Source organism: Schistocerca americana, chromosome 6 (genome assembly GCF_021461395.2).
Source record: "Schistocerca americana isolate TAMUIC-IGC-003095 chromosome 6, iqSchAmer2.1, whole genome shotgun sequence".
Classification (NCBI taxonomy): domain Eukaryota; kingdom Metazoa; phylum Arthropoda; class Insecta; order Orthoptera; family Acrididae; genus Schistocerca; species Schistocerca americana.
The window spans coordinates 334,444,731-334,469,085 of record NC_060124.1 but is presented as its reverse complement, the minus strand read 5'-3'; the positions used below and the strand labels follow the sequence as shown (position 1 = coordinate 334,469,085).

The window sequence follows — 24,355 nt, the reverse complement described above, 5'->3', positions numbered from 1 at the left end:
ACCTAAACAGCCTACTTACAACTGTTTGCTGATAAAACAGTAGTTTACGAGAAAGTATGTCTTTCGGTGACTGTAGGAGGGTACAGGATGACTTGGATAGAATTTCTGCTTCTTGTGATAAGTGGTAGCTTGCTCTATAAGTAGAAAATGTAAGTTAAAGCAAATGAGTAGTTAAAACCTGTTATCTTCAAAACCAGTATTAGTTTTGTGCTGCCTGACACAGTTTTTTTTTTTGTGGATTTCGCCTTTCAACCAAAATTTAAAGAGGCTCGGTGTGGAGACATTGGTCCGAAAAAGTGATCGTTTTTCTGGTGATCCATCTTCCGGCAAAAAGTAAACGCAAGAGACATGTTGATCGTTCTGGATACGAGTAGTGTTGCCCATGTAAAGGCCCTCCAAAACGACCACAGAAGAGCTACAATATGTGTTGTCAAGGGAATCCGAAAGTCTAATGAAGTCGGAAGAGGGGTTTATGAAAATCATCTTTCGACAGAATCATTTGCCTTTGCTTTAGAACTTTTGCGAGTATTTCTTAGCATAAATTCTAAGGGGTACACCGGGTGATCAAAAAGTCAGTATAAATTTGGAAACTGAATAAATCACGGAATAATGTAGATAGAGACGTACAAATTGACACACATGCTTGGAATGACAAGGGGTTTTATTAGAACCAAAAAAATACATAAGTTCAAAAATGCCCGACAGATGCCGCTTCATCTGATCAGAATAGCAATAATTAGCATAACAAAGTAAGACAAAGAAAAGAAATGCTCAATACGTCCATCATCATTCCTCAACAATAGCTGTAGTCGCGGAATAATGTTGTGAACAGCTCTGTAAAGCATGTCCGGAGCTATGGTGAGGCATTGGCGTCGGATGTTGTCTTTCAGCATCCCTAGAGATGTCGGTCGATCATGATACACTTGCGACTTCAGGTAACCCGAAAGCCAATAATCTCACGGAGGTCTGGGGACCTGGGAGGCCAAGCATGACGAAAGTGGCGGCTGAGCACACGTTCATCACCGAACGACGTCATCTGTAGGACATTTTGTGAACTTTGTTTTTTTTTTTTGTTCTAACAATACCCCATGTCATTCTAAGCATGTGTGACAATTTTTACCTCTCTATCTACATTATTCCGTGGTTTATTAATTTTTCAAATTTATACTGACTTTTTGATCACCCAGTATATGTCTATAACCAATAAAAGTTAGACACATGTTGTACGGGATATTTGAATTCGTCTCACTCCCTAAACTATTTGCTATTCCTCATGAAACATCTTAGATATCTAGGAGTTGTTTTGCGAGGAAAATTTAGGGTGCGAATTTGTAGTTCTTGCAAAGCACGCTGTTTCATCTACCTGATGATGTACCACCGATAGCTTGATAGGTTATTTAATGAGAAATGATGAATCGCTATCTTTCTTGCGTATTATCGTCTGCCGATATCGTAGAATGATCCCTAAAAGGCGGTTAGGATAATGTGATACTGCTGCATCGTCAGCCTGATCAGCTTACTTAAATTACCTTCGCTTTTACTTCGAACATCAGAGCCTCTGTCGAACCACACTTGTACTACTTCGTACAGTCTTCGATTCTTGAGCTAATTTTTATATCGACCGAGCTGTTGTTGCTATGGATGAATTTTGTCGCCTTGAATGTTCTTATTTTGGTTCTAAACATGACAAAAAATGGCTCTGAGCACTATGCGACTTAACTTCTGAGGTCATCAATCGCCTAGAACTTAGAACTAATTAAACCTAACTAACCTAAGGACATCACGCACATCCATGCCCGAGGCAGGATTCGAACCTGCGACCGTAGCGGTTGCTCGGTTCCAGACTGTAGCGCCTAGAACCGCACGGCCATTCCGGCCGGCTAAACATGACAGTTGATACCAACTCATCCTATTAGTGTTGATTACCGATCTAAGTGCATCGATAAACTTATATTTCACCTACGCGTATACGTTCTGTTAACGTACGAAAATATGACCTCACGGTGTCACACAATTCTGCACAACTACACTCAAAAAAAAATAGTCTGCAAGCATCACCAAATGTGGGAAACTGGTGAGCATAGTCGGCAGTGATTATACTTCCCTCTGTCCGCAGAAGATTAAAACTATCGACGCTGGAGTGCTCCATTCCATTCTCAAAACTTCTCCCTTAATCCTTGGAACGTTGTTCGCTCTGTTTGTAAGGCTATAAATTATGTAACGGGCTCACTTAGCTAACACCAGCTGAATCACGTGTATCTGATATTCCTAAGTGGTTCCCTTCACTTGAAGCTATGCCTAGAAATCTTTGAGAAACTGATTCAGGTGATTAGTTCGGTACCCTATACACCAAGCACATAAGTAAACGTTAATAAAATCTGCCACAACTGTATTTCAATTGCATTTATTACGCGAAAACTCATTTCGTTTTAACTGAATAACTTCAGATGACCTGCTGTTAAAAACAAGACAGATCAGGCTACAACATTGCTAAAACATGCACATAATACACTGAAGAGGCAAAACAACTGGTACACCTGCCTAATATCGAGAGGGCCCCCTCGAGCATGCAGAAGGCCGCGACACGACGTGGCATGGAGTGGACCAATGTCTGAAGTACTGCTGGAGGGAATTGACACCACGAATCCTGCAGGGCTGTCCATAAATTCGTAAGAGTATGGAGATTTCTGAACAGCACGTTGCAAGACATAAAAGATATGCTCAATAATGTTCATTCTGTGAAGTTTGGTGGCCAGCGGAAGTGTTGAAACTCAGAAGAGTGTTCCTGGAGCCACTGTGTTGCAATTGTGAACGTGTGTGTTGTCGCATTGTCCTGCTGGAATTGCCCAAGTCCGTCGAAATGCACAATGGACATGAATGACTGCAGGTGATCAGACAGGATGCTTACGTACGTGTCACCTGTCCGAGTCGTATCTATACGTATTTGGGGTCCCATATCACTCATACTGCACACGCTCCACACCATTACAGAGCCTCCACCAGCTTAAACAGCCCCTGCTGACATGCAGGGTCCATGTATTCATAAGGTTGTCTCTGTACCCATAAACGTCCATCCGCTCGATACAATTTGAAACGAGACTCGTCCGACTAGGCAACATGTTTCCAGTTATCAACTGTCCAATGTCGGTGTTGACGGGTTCAGACGAGGCGTAAAGCTTTGTGTCATGCCGTCATCAGGGGTACACGAGTGGGCCCTCGGCTCCGAAAGCCCATATAGATCATGTTGCGTTAAATGGTTCGCAGGCTGACACTTGTTGATGGCCCAGAATTGAAATCTGCAGCGATTTGCGGAAGGGTTCCACTTCTGTCTCGTCCCGTTCTTGCAGGATCTTTTTCCGGCAGCGGCGGTGTCGGAGATACGATGTTTTACCGGATTCCTGATATTCACGGTACACTCGTGAAATGGTCGTACGGAAAGGGCCCCCCCCCCCCCCCCACTTCATCGCTACCTCGGAGATGCTGTGTCCCATCGTTCGTGCGCCGACTATAACACCACGTTCAAACCCACTCAAGTCTTGACAACTAGACATGGTAACAGCTGGAACCGACCTAACAACTCGTCTTATATAGGCGTTGCCGACTTCAGCGCCGTATTCTGTTTACATATTTCTGTATTTGAACACGCATGCCTATATCAGTTCCTTTGGCGCTTCAGTGTATATGACATGTAACTCAATCGAAAATTCACCAACAGCCTTTGTAACTAATTCTCACACAATGGCAGAAATGTCTAAGGGCCATAGACAACGCTAAAAGGCAGATTCTGGACACGACCAGCACACTGAATACCTTCGCCTACTGCCTGGCACAAGGACAACCAACAGCACGTCCAGGGAAGATAACAACGTGCTGCGTCATACTGTACTCTGCAAGTCATCTAAAGATGTTCATTTAGAATGAAACCGGTTACGGTACAGTAAATGAACCCGAAATACAACTTTGGTGGTTTTTATTAACATGTCCATTATTCATTTGTGAAAATACAATATGATCAAGATTATTAAGTTCAGAAGTTCTGGACTTTTCAGAGATGACTTGGAATAACTCAGTTACAATTAGCCAACACAACGAACTAAGCCTGACAGTTAAAGGAGAACGGGAATAGAAACAAAGTTGTCGATAACCGTTCTCTATCCTTTCCCAGTGATGGAGCAGAACTCTCTGAAACTCACAACTGACTGTAGTAAGATCCACGAACGATGGCGTTTCCCGCATGTCGATGGAATGAATAGTGATTTATTTTCAAGAATATTCTTAAGAATTTATTTTATTTACTAGCGATTCATCAAGAACATTAACACATTTAATCACACTATATAAGCATGGAAGTAGTTGCCAGGGAGTAACTGATGAAATCATAACCAAATTCCTTTTAACAAATGGGAATTTTATTCACTTTAATAATGCCTAAACGCATTTTTTAAAGGAAACATATTTAAAATTATAATCCGAAAGCACCCTCTAAATATCAAAGTTACAATTTATTCAGAGGCAGAAAGAAACAAGTTTTGACTGTATGAGCTTTCGGCCAGAGAACCTTGCTGTTCCCTTTTGACACGGCCGTAGTTACGACCGCTAACAACAGCGTCTGAAGGACTACACTGGTGCAAATCTGCAACACACTAGATTACTTTAAACTAAGAGTTTTAACAATTCACTCAAGCACACAAACTATGCCGCCCCCCCCCCCCCCCCCCACGTAGGAGGGATGGAAATGGTACAAAGCACTAACAATTAAAATATTAACATTGCCACCGAAGGTGCAACTTGATTTAAACTTCTAAGAAAAGTCTTACGGTGGAAGGGTGGCAACTTTATACACTAAAATGATCATTTAAATAAAAGCCCATGAAATGCAAAATCAAATGGCTCTGAACACTATGGGACTTAACTTCTGAGTCTATCAGTCCCCTAGAACTTAGAACTGCTTAAACCTAACTAACCTAAGGACATCACACACATCCATGTCCGAGGCAGGATTCGAACCTGCGACCGTAGCGGTCGCGTGGTTCCAGACTGAAGCGCCTAGAACCGCTCGGCCACTCCGGCCGGCATGAAATGCAATCTTATATAAAATTCTACAAAGTTGGCCAAACAATAGTTAAGATGCTCTACAGTACACAGATACCGCCTCTCAAGATCATAGGCAATAATATCAAAGTTTCCAAAGCTCAAAACATATTTCAGGTATTAGGCCGTTACACTCCAAGCAATAAATTCGTTAACACACCAAATCCGACAAACATGACAGAGGCAGCTACTAACGTACGGTAGATTGATAGGGAGATTACCGAACAACCCGAACCGCAGGTTGCTCTAACCCGCCCCTACTCCACAAGGTGGTGGTAAGTGATAAATTCTGCATAAGCTATCGAGAGACATAATTTGCAGGATACGATCTTTCTTCACGCGGAAAGCACGCGCACGTGTGTACCGCAACTGTCGGTTGGAATCGTCAACAATGCCATTATTGGTAGCAGTGCGGACCACCCAATTTATAAACAACCACCTTCCCGCGGGTGGGCAAACGGAGAAGAATGGTGGGACGACTCCAAATCAAAGCGGTTGATGACCTCACCAAGAAAACAAGTAGAATTTAACAAGAGTAAATCAAACAACATATCACCAATCACTTAACCTCTAATAAACTGCGATTTCTCAAGAAAATCTGGCGCAGCACCCCCAAATCTCTCTCCCGAATCCTCCGCTGCCAGCCGCTTCAACGGACACAGGAAGGCGCGCCTCTCCCGTCTCACGGCGTCGCGGCTCGCACAGGTCAGACTGATGTCATGGGTTGACTCCTGTTGCTCTCGTGTCGACCGCGAAGCCACTACCCCTCGCTATACGCCGCGGCCCACTGGACTCACCGACCTCTCCTGGTGCCGCTGTCATGGCTGTCGGAAAAGAACCAATAACTTCAGGCGAAATTTGGACCGGATTGAGTAAGGCATCTTTTAAGTCCGCAAGCAACTCAGGAACAGTGCCTTGTTTGTTTATGTTTCGAATACGCAACTCATATAAGAGTTGACATCTGCGCAACAGGCCTAATCCTGGACATTATCTGGCTGCCATGACAACCTGAAACATGCAGCTAATCAGTCGCTTGGCCAAAGCAAAATATTACAAAATTATAAATAAGTACAACTACAATTCCATCAGTTACTCAGAGAGTAGCAGCAAGAACGCTAACTACGCTCTGCTACCAGCAATGGCATTGTTGACGATTCCAAGCGACAGTTGCGGTACACACGCGCGCGTGCTTTCCGTGTGAAGAAAGATCGTATCCTGCAAATTATGTCTCTCGATAGCTTATGCAGAATTTATCACTTACCACCACCATCAGCAACAGCAACTCGCAAAAAAACTAAATATAAATTCACTAAACAACTAGTTACGGTCACTTCTAATGTCGCATTAGCAACAGCATTCAGAGAAGAGCGCTCAGAACACTGCTGAGCTCTCATTGGCTGTCGGAGAATGCGTGACGTAGGTGCGCAGAACGAGCCTAAACTCGACCTCCATTGTTCTTGACTCCACCTATAGCATTCCTGGTTATTGTACTTTAGAGACACCTATAGAAGATAATACATACTTTTGTGTTTGGCTACAAAACAGAATTCTGAGCTAATCCTTTGAAAAAATATGGTATCAGCTGTCCATAGCTCGCGTCTCTTATATATCAATGAGATCGCCTTTGTGAACAGAGCTATATTCCTTTGTTGGCCTCCACATTATCAATATATCGCGATGAGCATGGTAGGAAACGTGCTTACACTAAGTGCCACAGACAGTCTCCCTAGATGAAATGTAGACTTGTAGAAGACGCCTCGCCGTCCTTCTGCCAGAAGCAGGTGGAATATCTTTACAGATAATGAGCCAATTAGGTTCTGAGAAAGCATGTATGACTTCATCTGTAATGATCTTCCCAGCACAAAATTCTTGTGTCTCTATAAAAAATGTAAAACATTTTGTGCTTGGATTAATTTGTATTTTGATAGTCTCTATCACAGAGCGAGTATCTCTTGGAACCATTAAACAGTCGCAGATACAGTCACCGCAGAAACAACCACACCTGTAACAGTCAGATTTTATTCATGCCTGTTAACTACACTCCTGGAAATGGAAAAAAGAACACATTGACACCGGTGTGTCAGACCCACCATACTTGCTCTGGACACTGCGAGAGGGCTGTACAAGCAATGATCACACGCACGGCCCAGCGGACACACCAGGAACCGCGGTGTTGGCCGTCGAATGGCGCTAGCTGCGCAGCATTTGTGCACCGCCGCCGTCAGTGTCAGCCAGTTTGCCGTGGCATACGGAGCTCCATCGCAGTCTTTAACACTGGTAGCATGCCGCGACAGCATGGACGTGAACCGTATGTGCAGTTGACGGACTTTGAGCGAGGGCGTATAGTGGGCATGCGGGAGGCCGGGTGGACGTACCGCCGAATTGCTCAACACGTGGGGCGTGAGGTCTCCACAGTACATCGATGTTGTCGCCAGTGGTCGGCGGAAGGTGCACGTGCCCGTCGACCTGGGACCGGACAACAGCGACGCACGGATGCACGCCAAGACCGTAGGATCCTACGCAGTGCCGTAGGGGACCGCACCGCCACTTCCCAGCAAATTAGGGACACTGTTGCTCCTGGGGTATCGGCGAGGACCATTCGCAACCGTCTCCATGAAGCTGGGCTACGGTCCCGCACACCGTTAGGCCGTCTTCCGCTCACGCCCCAACATTGTGCAGCCCGCCTCCAGTGGTGTCGCGACAGGCGTGAATGGAGGGACGAATGGAGACGTGTCGTCTTCAGCGATGAGAGTCGCTTCTGCCTTGGTGCCAATGATGGTCGTATGCGTGTTTGGCGCCGTGCAGGTGAGCGCCACAATCAAGACTGCATACGACCGAGGCACACAGGGCCAACACCCGGCATCATGGTGTGGGGAGCGATCTCCTACACTGGCCGTACACCACTGGTGATCGTCGAGGGGACACTGAATAGTGCACGGTACATCCAAACCGTCATCGAACCCATCGTTCTACCATTCCTAGACCGGCAAGGGAACTTGCTGTTCCAACAGGACTATGCACGTCCGCATGTATCCCGTGCCACCCAACGTGCTCTAGAAGGTGTAAGTCAACTACCCTGGCCAGCAAGATCTCCGGATCTGTCCCCCATTGAGCATGTTTGGGACTGGATGAAGCGTCGTCTCACGCGGTCTGCACGTCCAGCACGAACGCTGGTCCAACTGAGACGCCAGGTGGAAATGGCATGGCAAGCCGTTCCACAGGACTACATCCAGCATCTCTACGATCGTCTCCATGGGAGAATAGCAGCCTGCATTGCTGCGAAAGGTGGATATACACTGTACTAGTGCCGACATTGTGCATGCTCTGTTGCCTGTGTCTATGTGCCTGTGGTTCTGTCAGTGTGATCACGTGATGTATCTGACCCCAGGAATGTGTCAATAAAGTTTCCCCTTCCTGGGACAATGAATTCACGGTGTTCTTATTTCAATTTCCAGGAGTGTATATGTAAGTCAAAAAATAATATTTGGCTTATTAACACTACATTTTTTTAATTTGTCTCTCATTTTCCCACGCTACAAGACTACTCGGTTGACGTCTTACAGCGTGTGTCTTGGCTGCCGTGCGTTGACAGGAAAGCAGACTTGCTGGAGAGGTGCCTAAGCGGAATGTTGCTGGGGCAGAGCATCTCCATCGGCTCCGTCGCCTGCTTCCAGATGTTCCAGGTCGCCCTGGTGAGTGACTGCATTCAGACACCTCTGTGACTGTAAGTTTCGGCACTTACGCAGCAAATCACTGTTTTCTGGCATCTACAAATATAAATAAAAAATGAGAGCAGTTCTTGATTACTGTTTTAAAAGGAGTATACAATTATGTAAAAATCACTTTCCAAACGTTTGGTGTAAAGGAATGTCCACAGCGTGTAATGAGACTATCCCAGACACTGAAAATATGCATTTAAAAACTTAGACATCCAAATAACTCTTACAAGACCATAAGACAGTTTAAAGGGAATAAAAACCACTCAAAAACTTTTTGCACCATTTACAAGTAGACCATCACCACTGTTTCTGAGACAGAGGCTTCCCCCCCTCCCCCATTCTCCCTACCTCTGCCCCTTCCCCTCCCCCACACCTTCCCTCATACACAGGATAATTCTTTCACTCCCCCACTCCTTGGGCATTCCTAGTGCAGACAAAGGAGCTCCTTTTCCATCCACGATCCCCCTGGACAATTCTGTCACCGACAAAAATTTGCCACAGACCCCTACATCTACATCTACATGGATACTCTGCAAATCACGTTTAATTGCCTGGCAGAGGGTTCATCAAACCACCTTCACAATTCTCTATTATTCCAATCTCGTTATGCTTCTGCAGATGGTGTGAGACGTCACTAGATGCTCATTCTCTGCATGAGCCATGAGGCTTTCCCTGCTTCACCAATCCACAAGCCCTATACTGGCATGGGGCTGCCACTCTGTGGTATGTATGGGTCTTCTTCCTCTCCAGCATGACTAGAAGCAGTCGCTATAGATGTGCCCTGCATGATGCCTGGGGAGTAGAAGAGGTATCACGCATAGCTGCATCTTGAAAATGTTTTCGCTACAGACAATGTGACTCCAATTCGCAGCACCATCCAAGGCCAATGCCTCAAATGGCAAGCCACTTTTCATTACATACAGACACTGTTCTGATCCCCAAGACGGCAAACCAGCATCTCAAAGCCACTCAGTCGCAGCCTGACTGTTAGACGACCCACTCGCCAATAATAGCTATGAGCTGTCCAACTGTGTGTGGACACCAACAACCACATGGTCCGCTCTACCTGCTTGTAATGATGGAGTGTGGATTGACAAATAGTGCGCAGAGCAAGCAAATAGAGGCTTCTCCTTGGAATTGACATAACTCGACCACAGACGTCATTGCAAGACCCACTCTGAGACTGTCTGAGTAGATGGGACAGTATGTGTAGGTGGACGTTAAGGCTATCGCTACCTGATCCACTGGAAGTCCAGGATCCATAGGGTACTTCAGGGCTTCAGAGCTTTAGTCTTCATACAATTCTAGTTGCTTGTGCTTGTAGTAAATGAAGAAAGTGGTGCCAGTAGATTTTTCGTTATTGTGTTTTCTTATTTTGTCTCTAAAAGTGAAGGCTTTAGGCTGTTCAGACTACAAGGCAGAAATAAAATTTCTGAATGTACAGCGGAAGCAAAGTTTACTCAGGATATAGGCGAAAAGTGTTTCGTCAAATTTAGATCAACTCACAATGGTCACATGCCAAACTTAAGTCACATTGGGCTGATTCAAACAGAAAAGGAAGTTAAAGTTGCAGTATTATTTAAAAAAATTCCGTAGAGCGTGAATACAACATTTCTTAATGGTGTGGAATGTTTCAGTTTAGCCTAAGTTTTCATTACACTTTTTTTTTACGGTTACTACTTCATATCTAAAAATTCATCTAATGAGTAGATGGATTTGTCGTTCAGAAATCCTTTTAATTTGTTTTTAAATGTTGATTGGGTATCAGTCAGACAATTCCGCTATTTGGGAAATGACCAAAGATTTTTGTGGCAGTAGATTCACTCCTTTCTGTACCAAAGTCAGATTTAACCCACAATAGCAAAGATCAACCTTTCTTCTAGTGTTGTGGCTATGCACTTCCCTACTATTTTTGAACTGGAATGGGTTACTAATAGCAAATTTCATAAGTGGATATAGGTATTGCGAAGGTACTGTGAATATCCCGAATTCATTAAACAAATGTCTGCAAGGTGATCTTGGGTGGGCTCCAGCTATTATTCTGATTACACACTTTAGTGCAGTGAATACTTTTCCTCTTAATGATGAATTGCCCCAAAACATGATGCTACGTGAAAGCAGTGAATGAAAATAGGCATATTAGGCCAATTTACTGATCACCAAAATTTTAAATAACATTAATAGCTTAAGTAGATGAACCTAACCGTTTCAGCAGATCATCAATGTGTTTCTTCCAATTCAATTTCTCATCAATGTACACATCCAGATATTTTGAATATTCTGCCTTAGCAACAGACTTCTGTTCAAAGTCTATATTTATCAGTGGTGTTATGCCATTTGTTGTACAGAAATGTATATATTTTGTTTCCTCTAAATTGAGTGACAGTCCATTTGCAGAGAAACACTTAATAGTTTTCTGAAAGGCAATATTTACAATTTTCTCAACTAATTCTTGCTTGTTGGATGTCATTACTATACTCATATCATCATCAAAAAGAACTACGTTTCCATCTTCATGAATATAGAGTGGCAAGTCATTAATATATATTAACGCCAATTATGGGCCCAAGACTCAACCCTGTGGCACACCATTCTTGATACCTCCCCAGTTAGAGGACTCTGCAAATTTTTGCAGATTGTCTGTACTGTCAATTTCAACCTTCTGCATTCTTCCAGTTAAATATCAATTAAACCATTTTTACATTGTCCCATTCATACCACAATACTTAAGTTTATCTAAAAGAATTTCGTGATTCACACAGTCAAAAGCCTTGAAGAGCCGACAAAATAACCAAATGGGTGACGTTTGGTTATTCAGAGCGTTTAAAATTTGAACACTGAAAAAATATATAGCATTTTCTGTTGAAAAGCCTTTCGGAAAAGCGAACTGACATTTTGTTAGTGAAGTTAAAATCTTCTGGGTTATTAGGCTGCGTTATATTTCTTCTAAACTGATCGATGTTCCGACCCCTCTGCTGGGATCTTCCTCAGGATCTTCTGGTGTCCACTACTGCTAGAACATTGTCAGAGACGAGTGTCACGTCCTCTTATAAAGGGAAGTTTTCTCGGATTCGTGCTGGAGAAGTGATATTATTGGTTAAAATTCATATGGCTACCATTGGTGGGCCATAGTCATAGGCTAATATTCCCGCTCTGATGCAGAAGAAGGGGCGTTGTTGGCTAATTCCTGTGTATACTATTGGCGGCCCATCATCATTGGATAGAAAGGCACTATTCCACACTTACGCTGGAGAAGGGTTATTGGTTGAAATTTCTGCTACTGCTATTGGTTGGTCGATGTCAGTGGCTAGATTCGAAACGGACAGAGCAAGAGAGAGGGAATTTTTACCCAAAATATTATTGTCCGCCAAGGTGACTTGCAGCGCGTTGTTTATGTCGCTCGCGCACTGCGGCTGCGTATTCACTTCCTTAATGGCGGGGAACCACGATGCCGGAAGCCTATAGCCGTCCTCTCTATTGAAAATAGATGCATTCTTGGAGAATTCAACCGCTTCTCGGACCAGTCTTCTATAAATGTTTGTTTCTTTAGCCAGCACACATCGATGTCAGAGCCACAGTTCTCATGATGTTCCGCTACTGCCGATTTTGCACTTTGTTTTAGCCGCATGTTCCCTAATGCGTTCCTTAACAATTCTTCCCGTTTCGCCTATATATATTTTAACTTCAGTGACGACGGCCACAAAAGCCTGCAGACTTACATTTTGTTTGTGCTTCAGTTTTATGAGTGTCTGAAGATGTATTACTTTTTCAAGAATTTTGGATACAGCTTTCAGAAGTGACAATGGGCAGTAGTCGATAGCATCGGACCTATCCCCTTTTTTTATGCAGTGGTTTAACAATGGTATATTTTAGTCTATCGGGAACAATGGCCTGTTTCAGTGAGTTACTGCATATGTGACTGAGAATTCTAATTATCTGTTGGGCACAAGCTTTTATTATTCTGTTGCAAACTCATCAGTATCATGTAAACTTTTACTTTTGTGTGAATTTATTATTTTCCTAATTTCAGTAGGAGAGGTGGGCTGAATTTCAATTTTATCAAATTGCATAGTTACTGCCTCTTCCATGTACAGTGTCTCATTTTCTAATGAGTAGCTGGATCCTATTTCCACTATAACACTAAAAAATGATTATTAAAAATTTTTATACTTCTGCCTTTTTGTTAACTAATTTTTCATTGAATTTGATAGAAATACAGTTTCCTGTGCTCTCAATTGCCCTGTTTCCCTTTAACAATATTCGAAACTTTTTTAATTTTACTATCAGAGGTACTAGTCTCAGGGATAATACACATACTTCTGGACTTTTTAATAACTTTTCTTAATCCAGTGGAGTATTTTTATAATATTTGACTGTTTCTGGATCACTACTCCTTCTGTCATACATTTCCCTTTTCTGTTTATAAAATATTTTTATTCCTTTAGCAAGCCATGACTTTTTAGATGGTTTCTTACAATTATGTTTCACTGTCTTTTTTTTAGGGAAACTGTTTTCAAACATAATCACAAAGGTATCATGAAATAAGTTAAATTTTAAATTAGCATCAGGCTCCCTACACACCTCATCCCAGTCTAATTGTTGCAAGCTTTTCCTAAAATTTGCAAATGCTAAATCATTAATTGAATGTAATATTTTGGAGGACTGTTTTGTATTACTGTATGGAGCTAGGTAATATACTTTAACTAGCTGTGCGTCACGATCAGACAGATCATTCTTAACAGAAAAGCATTTTATTTGATTAAATTTGTCTTGCTCTACAAGAACATTAACTATCAGTGTTCTGCTTTCCTGTATCACCCAAATAGGAAAATCAATAACTGTTGTCAAATTGAAAGAACCAAGCAATACTTCGGGATCAAGCTTTCTATCGGACTCTTTCAGAAAATTTACATTGAAATCCCCACAAACAATTATTTGCTTCTCTTTGTTTGCCAGATAGCACAACGAGGAACTTTTTTTTTAAACAGCTTAAAATTTTTCAATGGGAACCTGAACACAGCTAAAATTGTAAAAGTACCGTTATTTAGTTTAAGCTCACATGCATACGCTTCTACATATATGTTGCTAATTTTTAATTTCTAAATTTTTAATGTTATGATAAATTTTAACATACGAGTATATGGCAACCCCTCCTTTCTCTGTCATGTCTCTACTTACATGTGTTGAATCTTTTCCATATCTGTGGGTATATTATGTTCAGACAGGCATAGTACATCTGTTCCACCATCAGTTTCTAAATCTTCTAAACAAACAAAAAATTCTTCTACGTTGTTTTTTAATTCCCTGATATTCTGACACAATACACAAATATTATTTTTCACTGTATTTTTATGAGAATCTTGTGACATTTTACCATGTCTAGTATCTGCCTGTCTTAGCTTCTCATTAAGATGAATTTCAGTAAGTGTTGAATCTGTGGACACTGGTCTTAGCCTAAAAAAGAGATACTCCCATGGATTTCAGTGTCCCCTTCAAGACGTTCCAGCCAATTTACCCTTGGCTTTCCTATTGAGATGCATGCCACGCCTTGTGAAGTCCCACCTACCAATAGGATCAACAGGAAGCAAACCTATGCCTGACAAAGTAGCCGCCTAAAGCATCTGATCTAGCTCCATACTGACCCTCCTGACAGAGCAGTTGATTGGGACCGATCATACCGTATAAAAGCAGGAACCAAGCCAACATTTGTATGGTTCGTTCAAGATGCTATTTTTAACAGGTCACACTCAATAATTATGATGATGTTTGGTTTGCGCCCTTACAAATTCCCAACCTTTTTTCAATCCAACCTCGTCTCTTTCCTGAATGATGATGAAATGATGAGGGCAACACAAATAACAAGTCATCTCGAGGCAGGTGAAAATCCCTGACCCCACCGGGAATCGAACCCGGGACCACGTGCTTGGGAAGCGAGAATGCGACCGCGAGACCACGAGCTGCGTACACACCCAATAATGTAGTCCTGATCCCTATCAATACTGTTTCCTGCTTCACCCACTATCACAACATGATTCTGCCCTTTAATAACCAATGATCCTACATCCTCTATCACTTGGCTAAGACGTGCACTGGGCTTTAAAAAGAGCATTTATTGGTTTTATCGTTGTGAAATCCCATCTGAGTGTTAATTATTTGCGTGAACATCGTGTAATGCCGCGTATAAGAAAGGGAAACTCTCCCAGCATGTGTAGGAATCTGACAGCAGCACGACTGTGCCCTATTGAGTCTGCAGTTTGTCGAATCGCGAGTTTTCTGCTCATGTTGGTTGGGTTGCTACGACTCTCGTGAAAATGTAGAGACGATGGATTCAGAGGACCAGGCTCAACGCCATGTAGGATTTGAGGTGCTTCTCACCATAAGGGACCAAAATGACAGGCACTGCTAGTTTAAGTGTGCAGGATCGTCTCGCCACGTGATGGACCTTGAGTTAGGCCCTGGGTATTTGCGCGGCAAAACAAGTATCCACACGGATAGAACGGCAACATCTGCAGAAGAATTGACAGTCACCTGAGGGACCATTGCTGCAGATTCCATTGATGCATCAGGGAAGACTGACACGTCGACATTGTTCTGGTGAACGACAACACTATATACAAGAGTGGTTACACATCATCTTCCCAGAAGAACCCAGTTCTGTAGCGAACATGACGATGAAGACATCCACGAATGGAGGCTCTCAGGAGAAGGAACACTGTCAGATTAGTCATCGTCATAAAGCATAAAATATGATTTGATGTTATGGGATTCCATTATATATGGAACAAGATTGATATGTCAGTAACTGGGGCAGCAGCGGCTACATTCCGGACATATTAAGTGCAGTGGCTGTGCCCTATATGTGATGAGTCAGTGATGGTACCTTTCAACAAGATAACGCAAGAAGACATGTCGTCTGAACCGCTGCGAGGTTAGTCCAGCCAGCATGTTCTCCAGATCTCTCACCCACTGGCAACATCCAGTCCTGTGCCGCCCTCATCAACCAATGTGACTGATAGACTCTGACGTAGAGCTAAAGCGGCGTCGGCCATCCATAGCTCAGTTTGATTCAGTGCTCAACCAGGCTGGAGCCATGGCTGCTATCAGACCTGACAGCTCATTGTACTAAATTGCGCACAGTATATAAACCAAAACGTCTTTTTTTTTCAGACTGAATTTTGGAATACTCTAGGAGTAATTTGCGTAGATACCTGTTTGATTCGATTACTATATGTCGTAACTCGGTGTTAGAGTATTTAACAAAGAAATCTGCAATGACTTGCTGTTAATGTATAACTTGATTCGTTCTACTCATACAAATGGAGTCTCATTTTCTGTTTGCATCATTTTATTATCTGGTTTCTAACATCATTTCATTTATAGAGTGCGGATGGAATGCAGCAGATTGGAAAATTCGGCTTCTACTTGTTCGCCATGCTTGCAGAGCTCTTCATTTACTGCTGGTTTGGGGATGACCTCATTACAGAAGTGAGTCACCTATTTTTCATTAGCTTATACGCAATACCACGCAGATTTACTTTCCAAGAAGTTTGCTTCAGTGAATATTTTGTCTGATACTGCGAAATATGAAACAGCTTGCAATAAAGTATTTGCATCAAAGTTTTACTTAAAAGGTTAAAGTTCTTTTAATTTTTCAAAAGTAAAATTAAAGCATTAAAAATATCTGTTCATACAATTAAATGCGCCGTATTTGAGCAGAACTAGAAAAGGGACCAATTTTAAGACGCCACAACTGCGAATATCGCAGGATTTTCTTTATCGTTTCCATGTATTTGGTGGAAATTTTTATGAATAATTTGTCTAACAGCAGCATCGAAATTACTGTATTAAGATGTTGTGAAGGTAAAAATTTGAGTTAGAAATGCCACCTGTTCTCTCTGTTTGTTGCTGTTGTTGGCCTGTCGATACTTCTCGGTAGAGCTTCTGGTAATCTGGTTGTTAAATGGGTAGAGCAGGAAAGCAATGGCGACTTTACACAATATATATCCTTTGACCTTTTGGTTGCTTGCTTATAGTGGCAGGAGAAAACACATGAAATCATCATGTCAGTCCTCTCTCTTAAGCCATGCACATCCACGTCTCTTGGTCTCTCCAACCTTCACCCCCTCCCCCCCCCCCCCCCCCCATCCAACCTTCCCCCATGATAAATCAACTATTTCTCATATTATTCGATTCGAGCTACGTACAGTTTCCACTATAAGCCAATTTAATTGGCATTATTGGCAAAAGACAATGTATACTTATACACCACGGTACAATGAGCAATATGGCGGAGAGGAGAACATTTTCGTGATGGCAGGGCTAATCAGCACCTGTCTGCGCAAGAGAACGCTAATAAAAATTGGTTAAGCAGTAAATTTTTGTTTTAGAAGAAAACGAAATTGTAATCAATGTGTTTTAGAGGTAATGGACTGTCTTTATAGAAAAAATATAAACTAATTGAAGCCTAGATGTCATACAGCTTTTATGGTGACGAAAAAGTAATTGTGACTCACTGCTTAAGGACGTATTAGGAAAATGTAACGAAAAACTTCCATTATGTTATGAGCTACATAATATATGTGGTAGACAGATAAGCGAAATACATGCCTCTTCCAACCAGCGAGTCGGACAATGAAGCAGTCGCCATCATCAGTGGACGAGAATGATGTCGTAGCCCGCGCCCATCCTCACCAGAGGCAAACACTCTAGTCGGTAGTTTCATTTTTTATGACAGTTAAATAATGAGCTGCGATTGCAAGAGCAAAATATTTTGTGTGTGTGTGTGTGTGTGTGTGTTTGTTTGTTTGTTGACTTAGAAACTCTATGATAGGTGTAATTCCAAGATAGGGACGCCGCTTAACAAGCAGTTGAAAAATGTGGCTGGGAGTACAAAACAAATTTTTGTTGGCTTAGAAACTCCCTGCCTGCTCAGTTGCCACGGAAGTGGCGTGGCTTAGGATAGGGAAGCTGTAGAGAGAGGGGATAGGCAAGGGATAGGAGGGAGGGAGAGGATGGGTAGAGGATGTTGTCCTGCATTAACCCCTCTTCTTATACATAGGCAACCCAACGATCAAACACCAAATTTCAAAGTCGCTAACGCATTCCTACTACCTACCTATCTTAGCAGTCACAATAATTAAATGATTGTCAGAACATAATACGATTTATATAGTGTGATAATGAATTGTTGTAACTGCGTATGAAGAATGGAAAACAGAGAATCCGTTACATCATGATCAGTTTGGTTGCGAGAGGCAGTTCTGACGTTGCGTTTGATAATGGAAGCAATGCTGACAGGAAAATCAGGTGACACTCGTAGGATTTTTCGACATAGATATAATGTTCGACAATGTAAAATGGCGCAAGATGTTCAAAATTCTGAGAAAAATAGGAGTAAGCTACAGGGGAAGACAGGTCGTATACAGTATGCAGCGTACAAGAACCAAGATGGAGCTACAAGATCGGAATACCAAGTGCTCGGATTGAAAAGTGATAAGACGTGGATGTAAGAATATAGCCAGGATTCTGTGAAAGTGATGATCCGATCTGTTAAAGAGGACTTTAACAAAGCTCATATTTTTATTTATATTTAAAACATATTTTTATTTTTTTATATAAGTATTCTTATATATGAGAAGTATCCAGATAGGCAATTAAATTTTTTAAATTGGAAATGTGATAACTTTATTTTATTGCCAAATGAATTAAAACTCTAGTATAATATATTGCCTCTTTGCCAACAGAACACAGCTCAGTCTTCTAATATAAAATTCACTACAGCAGAGCAGAAGAATCTTAATGATGGACTGAATAACTTATAATGTTAAAGGGTTCGAACCTCTTTTGACAAAAGCTATGTTTCTCCTACTACAATTTTGTACTTAAGTTTCCAACTTACCTGAAACCAAGTCACAATTCTTTAGCATAACAAGGCATTCCAGGCTAAAATTATCATTTCATTAAAACTCTTCAATTTTCTTAAGTGACCAATAACATCTCTATAAATTATTATTTCAACAGTCAACTTGAAATTATCGCAACCAAATTTATTTACAAAACAAGACGGAATACACAAATACCATGAGCTACAGTTCTGGGATCTTAAAATAGGTTCACGCATTGATTTTAACTAGATTTGCAATGTATGTGAAGTCACAAATAAGTTTGTGGTTATTCATGGTAATATAGTTGTACAGTCTTTGATGTTAAAAAACTCCTCTGTGATGTACAACATGCGTTATCTCTTATATGACGCTTATTTACGAATACCTGAGAGCTGCCAGTTGTGACGGCTCGACACACTGTTCCAAGGACATTACTAACAATACATTTCAGTCTACATCTTTCTTGCAGTAAAATTAGAAGACGTGCTGTTTCGCCGCTCGACAAATTAGCCATACTTAAGCATAGATACGTAGCACAATATGACGATCACTAGCTGCCTTCCAAAATAAATATCACTTAACTACGCATATTGTCGAAATCTTACGCAAAGCTACATTATAACTAACTAGAACCCTAGAAGTAAATAACTATTCCCCAAATCAAGATAAGTACTGTTACAAAAATAATGAAAAAAATATTTTTGTATAATTGTTTCTCCAATTTAAAAACATTACTCTTCGAAGATAATCATAGAACATCTGAAAATGCTTCATTTTTATGGTGTTACAAGAGCGTAAATAGATTATGGATGAAAAGAGAGAGAGGGGGGGAGGACTAGAGGTCGGATGCAGCAGGGCGCAATCGACTCAGACGATTCAAGCAACCCGCTGAAAAAATCTTTTAGAAACGAAAGACCTATAGATTGTGCTGTCATTACATACACCTTCTGCTCTCCACAAACCGCTCCCCATCATTCCATATCGAACTGGTTTCCCCAACTAAGTACTGCCCGGGTGATCAGACTGGCAATACTTTGCCATTTTAATCCTGCCTCGGGCATGGATGAGTGTGATGTCCTTAGGTTAGTTAGGTTTAAGTAGTTCTAAGTCCAGAGGACTGACGACCTCAGACGTTAAGCTCCATAGTGCTTAGAGCCATTTGAACCATTTTGAACTTTGCCATTTTTGTTTATCAACGTGATTTTTGGGCAACACAGGCAAATCCAAGTGTCTTTTATGTAGTTATTTTAACTTAATGCTATTTGTAGTTATGTTTACCGCTCCACTGTCTTGTGAAATACTGAAATATTGCAGCACTTAAGTTCCACGTCCCAAGTAACGACTCCAGTACTTACATTAAACCGCTGTAGATATGTAATTAAGCTAATAGACCAGAGTGTGAATATTTTTAACTTACCATAACGTTACTGGACGTATCGAAATTGATTTTCCTCCCCTTTCTTGTTACAAACTCATCCACAATTAGGAACTATCACACAGAACAAAAGCAATTAACGGCAGCACTTACATTAAATTCAACTGCAAGTAATAACTGAACTGATCAACAAAACAACTGAGCTCACGCAAAGCCAACACTCTACACTAGTTGGTCTTGGCTAAAGTAGGGATCGGCGATAGCTGATAGTACTATCGAAATATCAGTAATTTAAATCAATCTATGGCCTTCTTGCCTGTCGACAAGAAAATGGATATATCTTTCAGTTTTCACTAGACGGCAGCTTTGACGACTGTATTTTCTTCTACACGGTTGGGGCGGAGGGGGGGGGGGGGGGAAGGGGTCGGTATCCTCTGGTCCCTTCTCCCGTTTGGCTGCGTCGTTGAGGGATGCAGTCTTTCCTAGGAAACAATGACGGAAATGAAAGAAAGTTTCAAGAACGGTATTAAAAATCAAGGTGAAAGGATATCAATGATATTTGCTGATGGTCATTCCTATCCTCAGTGAAGGCAAAGAAGCATTACGGGATCTTTCGAGTGGAAAGAGCAATCTAGTGAGTAAACTAAAGAAAGAAAAAAGTAATGAGAAGCAACAGAAATGAGATTAGCTGTCAGTTTAACACCAGGATTGGTGATCACGAAATAGGAGTTAAGGAATTCTGTTATCTTGGAAGCAAAGTGACCCATGACGAATGAAGCATGAATATAAGAAATGAGATTGTCTCCGCAGTATCGGTGAAAAAAGGAACATATAGAAAACACCGACAGGAACAAGGGAAAGGATGATACGACATGTGTTAAGAGATCAGGAAATAACTTCCACGTTGCTAGAAGGTGTTGTAAAGGGCAAAAATTGTAGAGGAATACAGAGATTGGGATATATCCAACAAATAATTGAGACGATGGGTGCAACAACTAAAATTTCACTGGAATTACATAAGAATATTTGATAATTTGTCAATGTACGTGGTTATCAACGTTTGTGACCTTCCTATTTTGTGATTTCTGTTATAAAAGTGACATTTAATTACGGTCCTGTTTGGACACATTTGATCGCTATAGTTCAAGTCTCCTCGTTTACCACAACACGTCGGAATCATACAAATGCCACACTAATTCCTTGACTACACGTCGGTGCTTATACACTCGCATCGGGGTGCGCTACATTGCAGATATGCTGCAGCAATGTCCTCGAACGGAAACTTTTTGATTGCGCCTTGTGCTATGTCCTGTTCGACCTCTTCGTTTCTGCATAACTGTTGCAGCATACATCCACTTTCACCATCTTTTTCTACTGAAACCTCGGATTGCTTTTGTTGTTGTTGGCAGGAGAGTCAACACCGTGTTACTAAAGGAGGCCGAAATGCACGCGTTTTAGCTCACGCAGGCTGGCGTGAGGTCTGGAACATGACAATGAAATTAGAATTTAGAAAAACGGACGTAGCTGGTGGAATACTTAACTTTAATCCATTAATGATGAACGTCGGTTTTGACGGTACATGATTCACAATATCAATAGTAACTGGTAGGTCGTGGCAAATGACGTAGCTGAAGGCTATGCTGAACTATCGTCTCGGCAAATGAGAACGTAAGTAGGCAGTGAACCATCGCTAGCAAAGTCGGCTGTACAACTGGGGCGAGTGCTAGGAAGTCTCTCTAGACCTGCCGTGTGGCGGCGCTCGGTCTGCAATCACCGATAGTGGCGACACGCGGGGCCGACGTATACTACCGGACCGCGGCCGATTTAAATGCCACCACCTAGCAAGTGTGGTGTCTGGCGGTGACACCACAGCTTTTGATATTTTTGCCCCCTCGCTCGTTCCCATTCCCAGATGTACTACTCTTTGGCGCCTCATGATATGCCCCATCAAGCAGTTCCTTCTTTTAATCAAGTTGTGCCATATATTTATTTTTGCCCCAGGTTCGATTCAGTGCCTCCTCATTACATATCCGACCTATCCATCTAACTACCATCATTCTTCTATAGTACCACATCTCAAAAGCTACTATTCTGTACTTCTCTGCATTGCTTATAGTCAACGCTTCACTTCTTTACGAAGCTACACTCCAGACAAATACATTTAGAAAGTTTACTCACTTCTAGCATGCTGCACAGAGCACTGGACTCCCGTGCGCAAGCAGTATATTGCACTTAGCCACTCATACAAACAGTGAGGCTAATGTAAAACACGATCGCGCTATGGTAGGACTTGTGTGGATGGCTTGATAATGTACTATCGCAACTGGCCGCCATTTATATAAAACAGTATTCTGTGCAATTCTGACTGTTTTGTAATATCATCGAATCATTACACTCGGAAAAGACTTCCCGACAGTTAAACTGATAGAATTAACAAATTTATTTTTTAGGAAAATGCTTTCCTTGCTATAGCCACGCTGCATTTCATGTCGTCTCTCGACCATCATTAGTTATTTTGCTGCCCAAATAACAAAACTGAACTAGAACTTTTAGTGTGGGTTAAGAAGTCAAAATAAATGCAATTCCTCTGCAACCAACCATGGAAGATCAAGGACCCCATATGTCAAATTACTCATAAAATGTTTATGAGAAACATCAGAAACTTTACTGGTAAAGTTTTGTCCATTTCTGTATGACTCTAGTTCATCAGATAACACTCCCTTCTTAGGACAGGGTGTTTTCGAAAGCTATTACTGATAAACATCAGTGAATGGATACATGAGAAAAAACTTGTTGTTTCCAATGTCCTTTCTTCAGTTTTCTTTGAAAGCTTGTGCCAAAGTTCAAAGTTTGCAGGGGACAATCTACCAACTGAGTCTCTGGACTATCCTCAGAGCGTAAACGAGAGCCTCTATGTGCCACTATCCCTTTTCAAAGCTGCAAACTGAAGCCCTGAGACGTAGGCATGTTCAGATGACGCTCTTGGTAGACTGTCGTCAAGAAACCGCACAATTTCTGTTACTAGCACTGACAAAAAAACTTTAATGCGTTAGGGGCGGGGGGCATATCAAATTGGAATCACTGCAAAGTGAATGTTTCATTTTGGGATGCATGTATTACCTGGTAACTGAAATTTTCCGCCTCCTCATTTAAATATAATTTGTATCGTCGAGTACAATTAGAACAGTAGAGGGCTACTGACTGAACTTTATGATGAGCCAACATTAATTTACTATCAGTTAAATGATATGTCGCGACCCCTACAGTTTGAGTGCGGGTAATAATCGTGTAATGGTGGATGTGATAATGTTCAGAATGCAATTTTCCCAACGTTATTCTGACCGTGAAACGCAGGACATACCAGTGCGTCATTTGTTTGTTTGTAATTGGAGCGGCCGCTGTGGCCGAGCGGTTGTAGGCGCTTCAGTCCGGAACCGCGCTGCTGCTACGGTCGCAGGTTCGAGTCCTGTCTCGGGCATGGATGTGTGTGATGTCCTTAGGTTAGTTAGGTTTAAGTAGTTCTAAGTCTAGGGGACTGATGACCTCAGATGTTAAGTCCCATAGTGCTTAGAACCATTTGAACCATTTGTAATTGGAGACACATTACGCACTATGTAGGTTCTTCCAGAGATATCGTGATTCATGATGTTTTCATGCATGGAACTGTTATGTATACAACAGTCGTCATTAGGTCAGTGGATCTGGTGGACTGGTGGACTGTTGCAGAGCGAGAGCCTGGCCCTGGCGGCGTACGATGCGGTGACGTCACTGCAGGGATGCCCCCTCTCCATCAAGAAGTCGCTGCTGCTGATGATGCACCGCGCGCAGAGACCTCTGCGAATCACCGCTGGAGGCTTCTTCCCCCTCTCCAGGGAGTCCTTCGTGGCGGTGAGGAGGCTCATTCTGCATTACTGGAACCTTGTGTGACTCATGCTGGTCATAGCTGCACTGATCATGGCGTACAAGTATGAGGGACATTTCATATAGATGACAAGCAATTATAAATGGGTTGTGAGTAAGGAAGTTAGAGAGAAGCATATAAAGAAAATAAATATCATAGTTCACTATCGAATGCAAGAAACTCATATAAACGATCAAGCACTGAAAAAGAAAAAAGACACAATGATAAAAAACCAAATAATAATGCATTTCGACCTATGAGAAGTAGAAAAGTCTGCGAAATGTCTTCCACATCCCGGGGTAACGGCACACTATGGTTGGAACAAATGTAAATTTGAAACGAAGAAAAGATAGTTGGTGCCCTTGAACTGTCAAAATGTTAATAA

The 24,355-nt window shown here is 41.9% G+C and overlaps 1 protein-coding gene across 1 annotated transcript in view; it reads left to right on the top strand.

The window, feature by feature from the left end:
• The window catches only part of LOC124620123 (odorant receptor 43a-like), a 39,504-nt gene extending 15,508 nt beyond the window's left edge, over window positions 1-23,996 (top strand). The window contains exons 3-5 of the mRNA XM_047146793.1: window positions 8,684-8,783; window positions 16,191-16,295; window positions 23,796-23,996. Of these exons, the coding sequence (XP_047002749.1) occupies window positions 8,684-8,783; window positions 16,191-16,295; window positions 23,796-23,996 (406 nt within the window). The remainder of the gene's footprint in view (window positions 1-8,683; window positions 8,784-16,190; window positions 16,296-23,795) is intronic.
• Window positions 23,997-24,355: the final 359 nt, after the last annotated feature.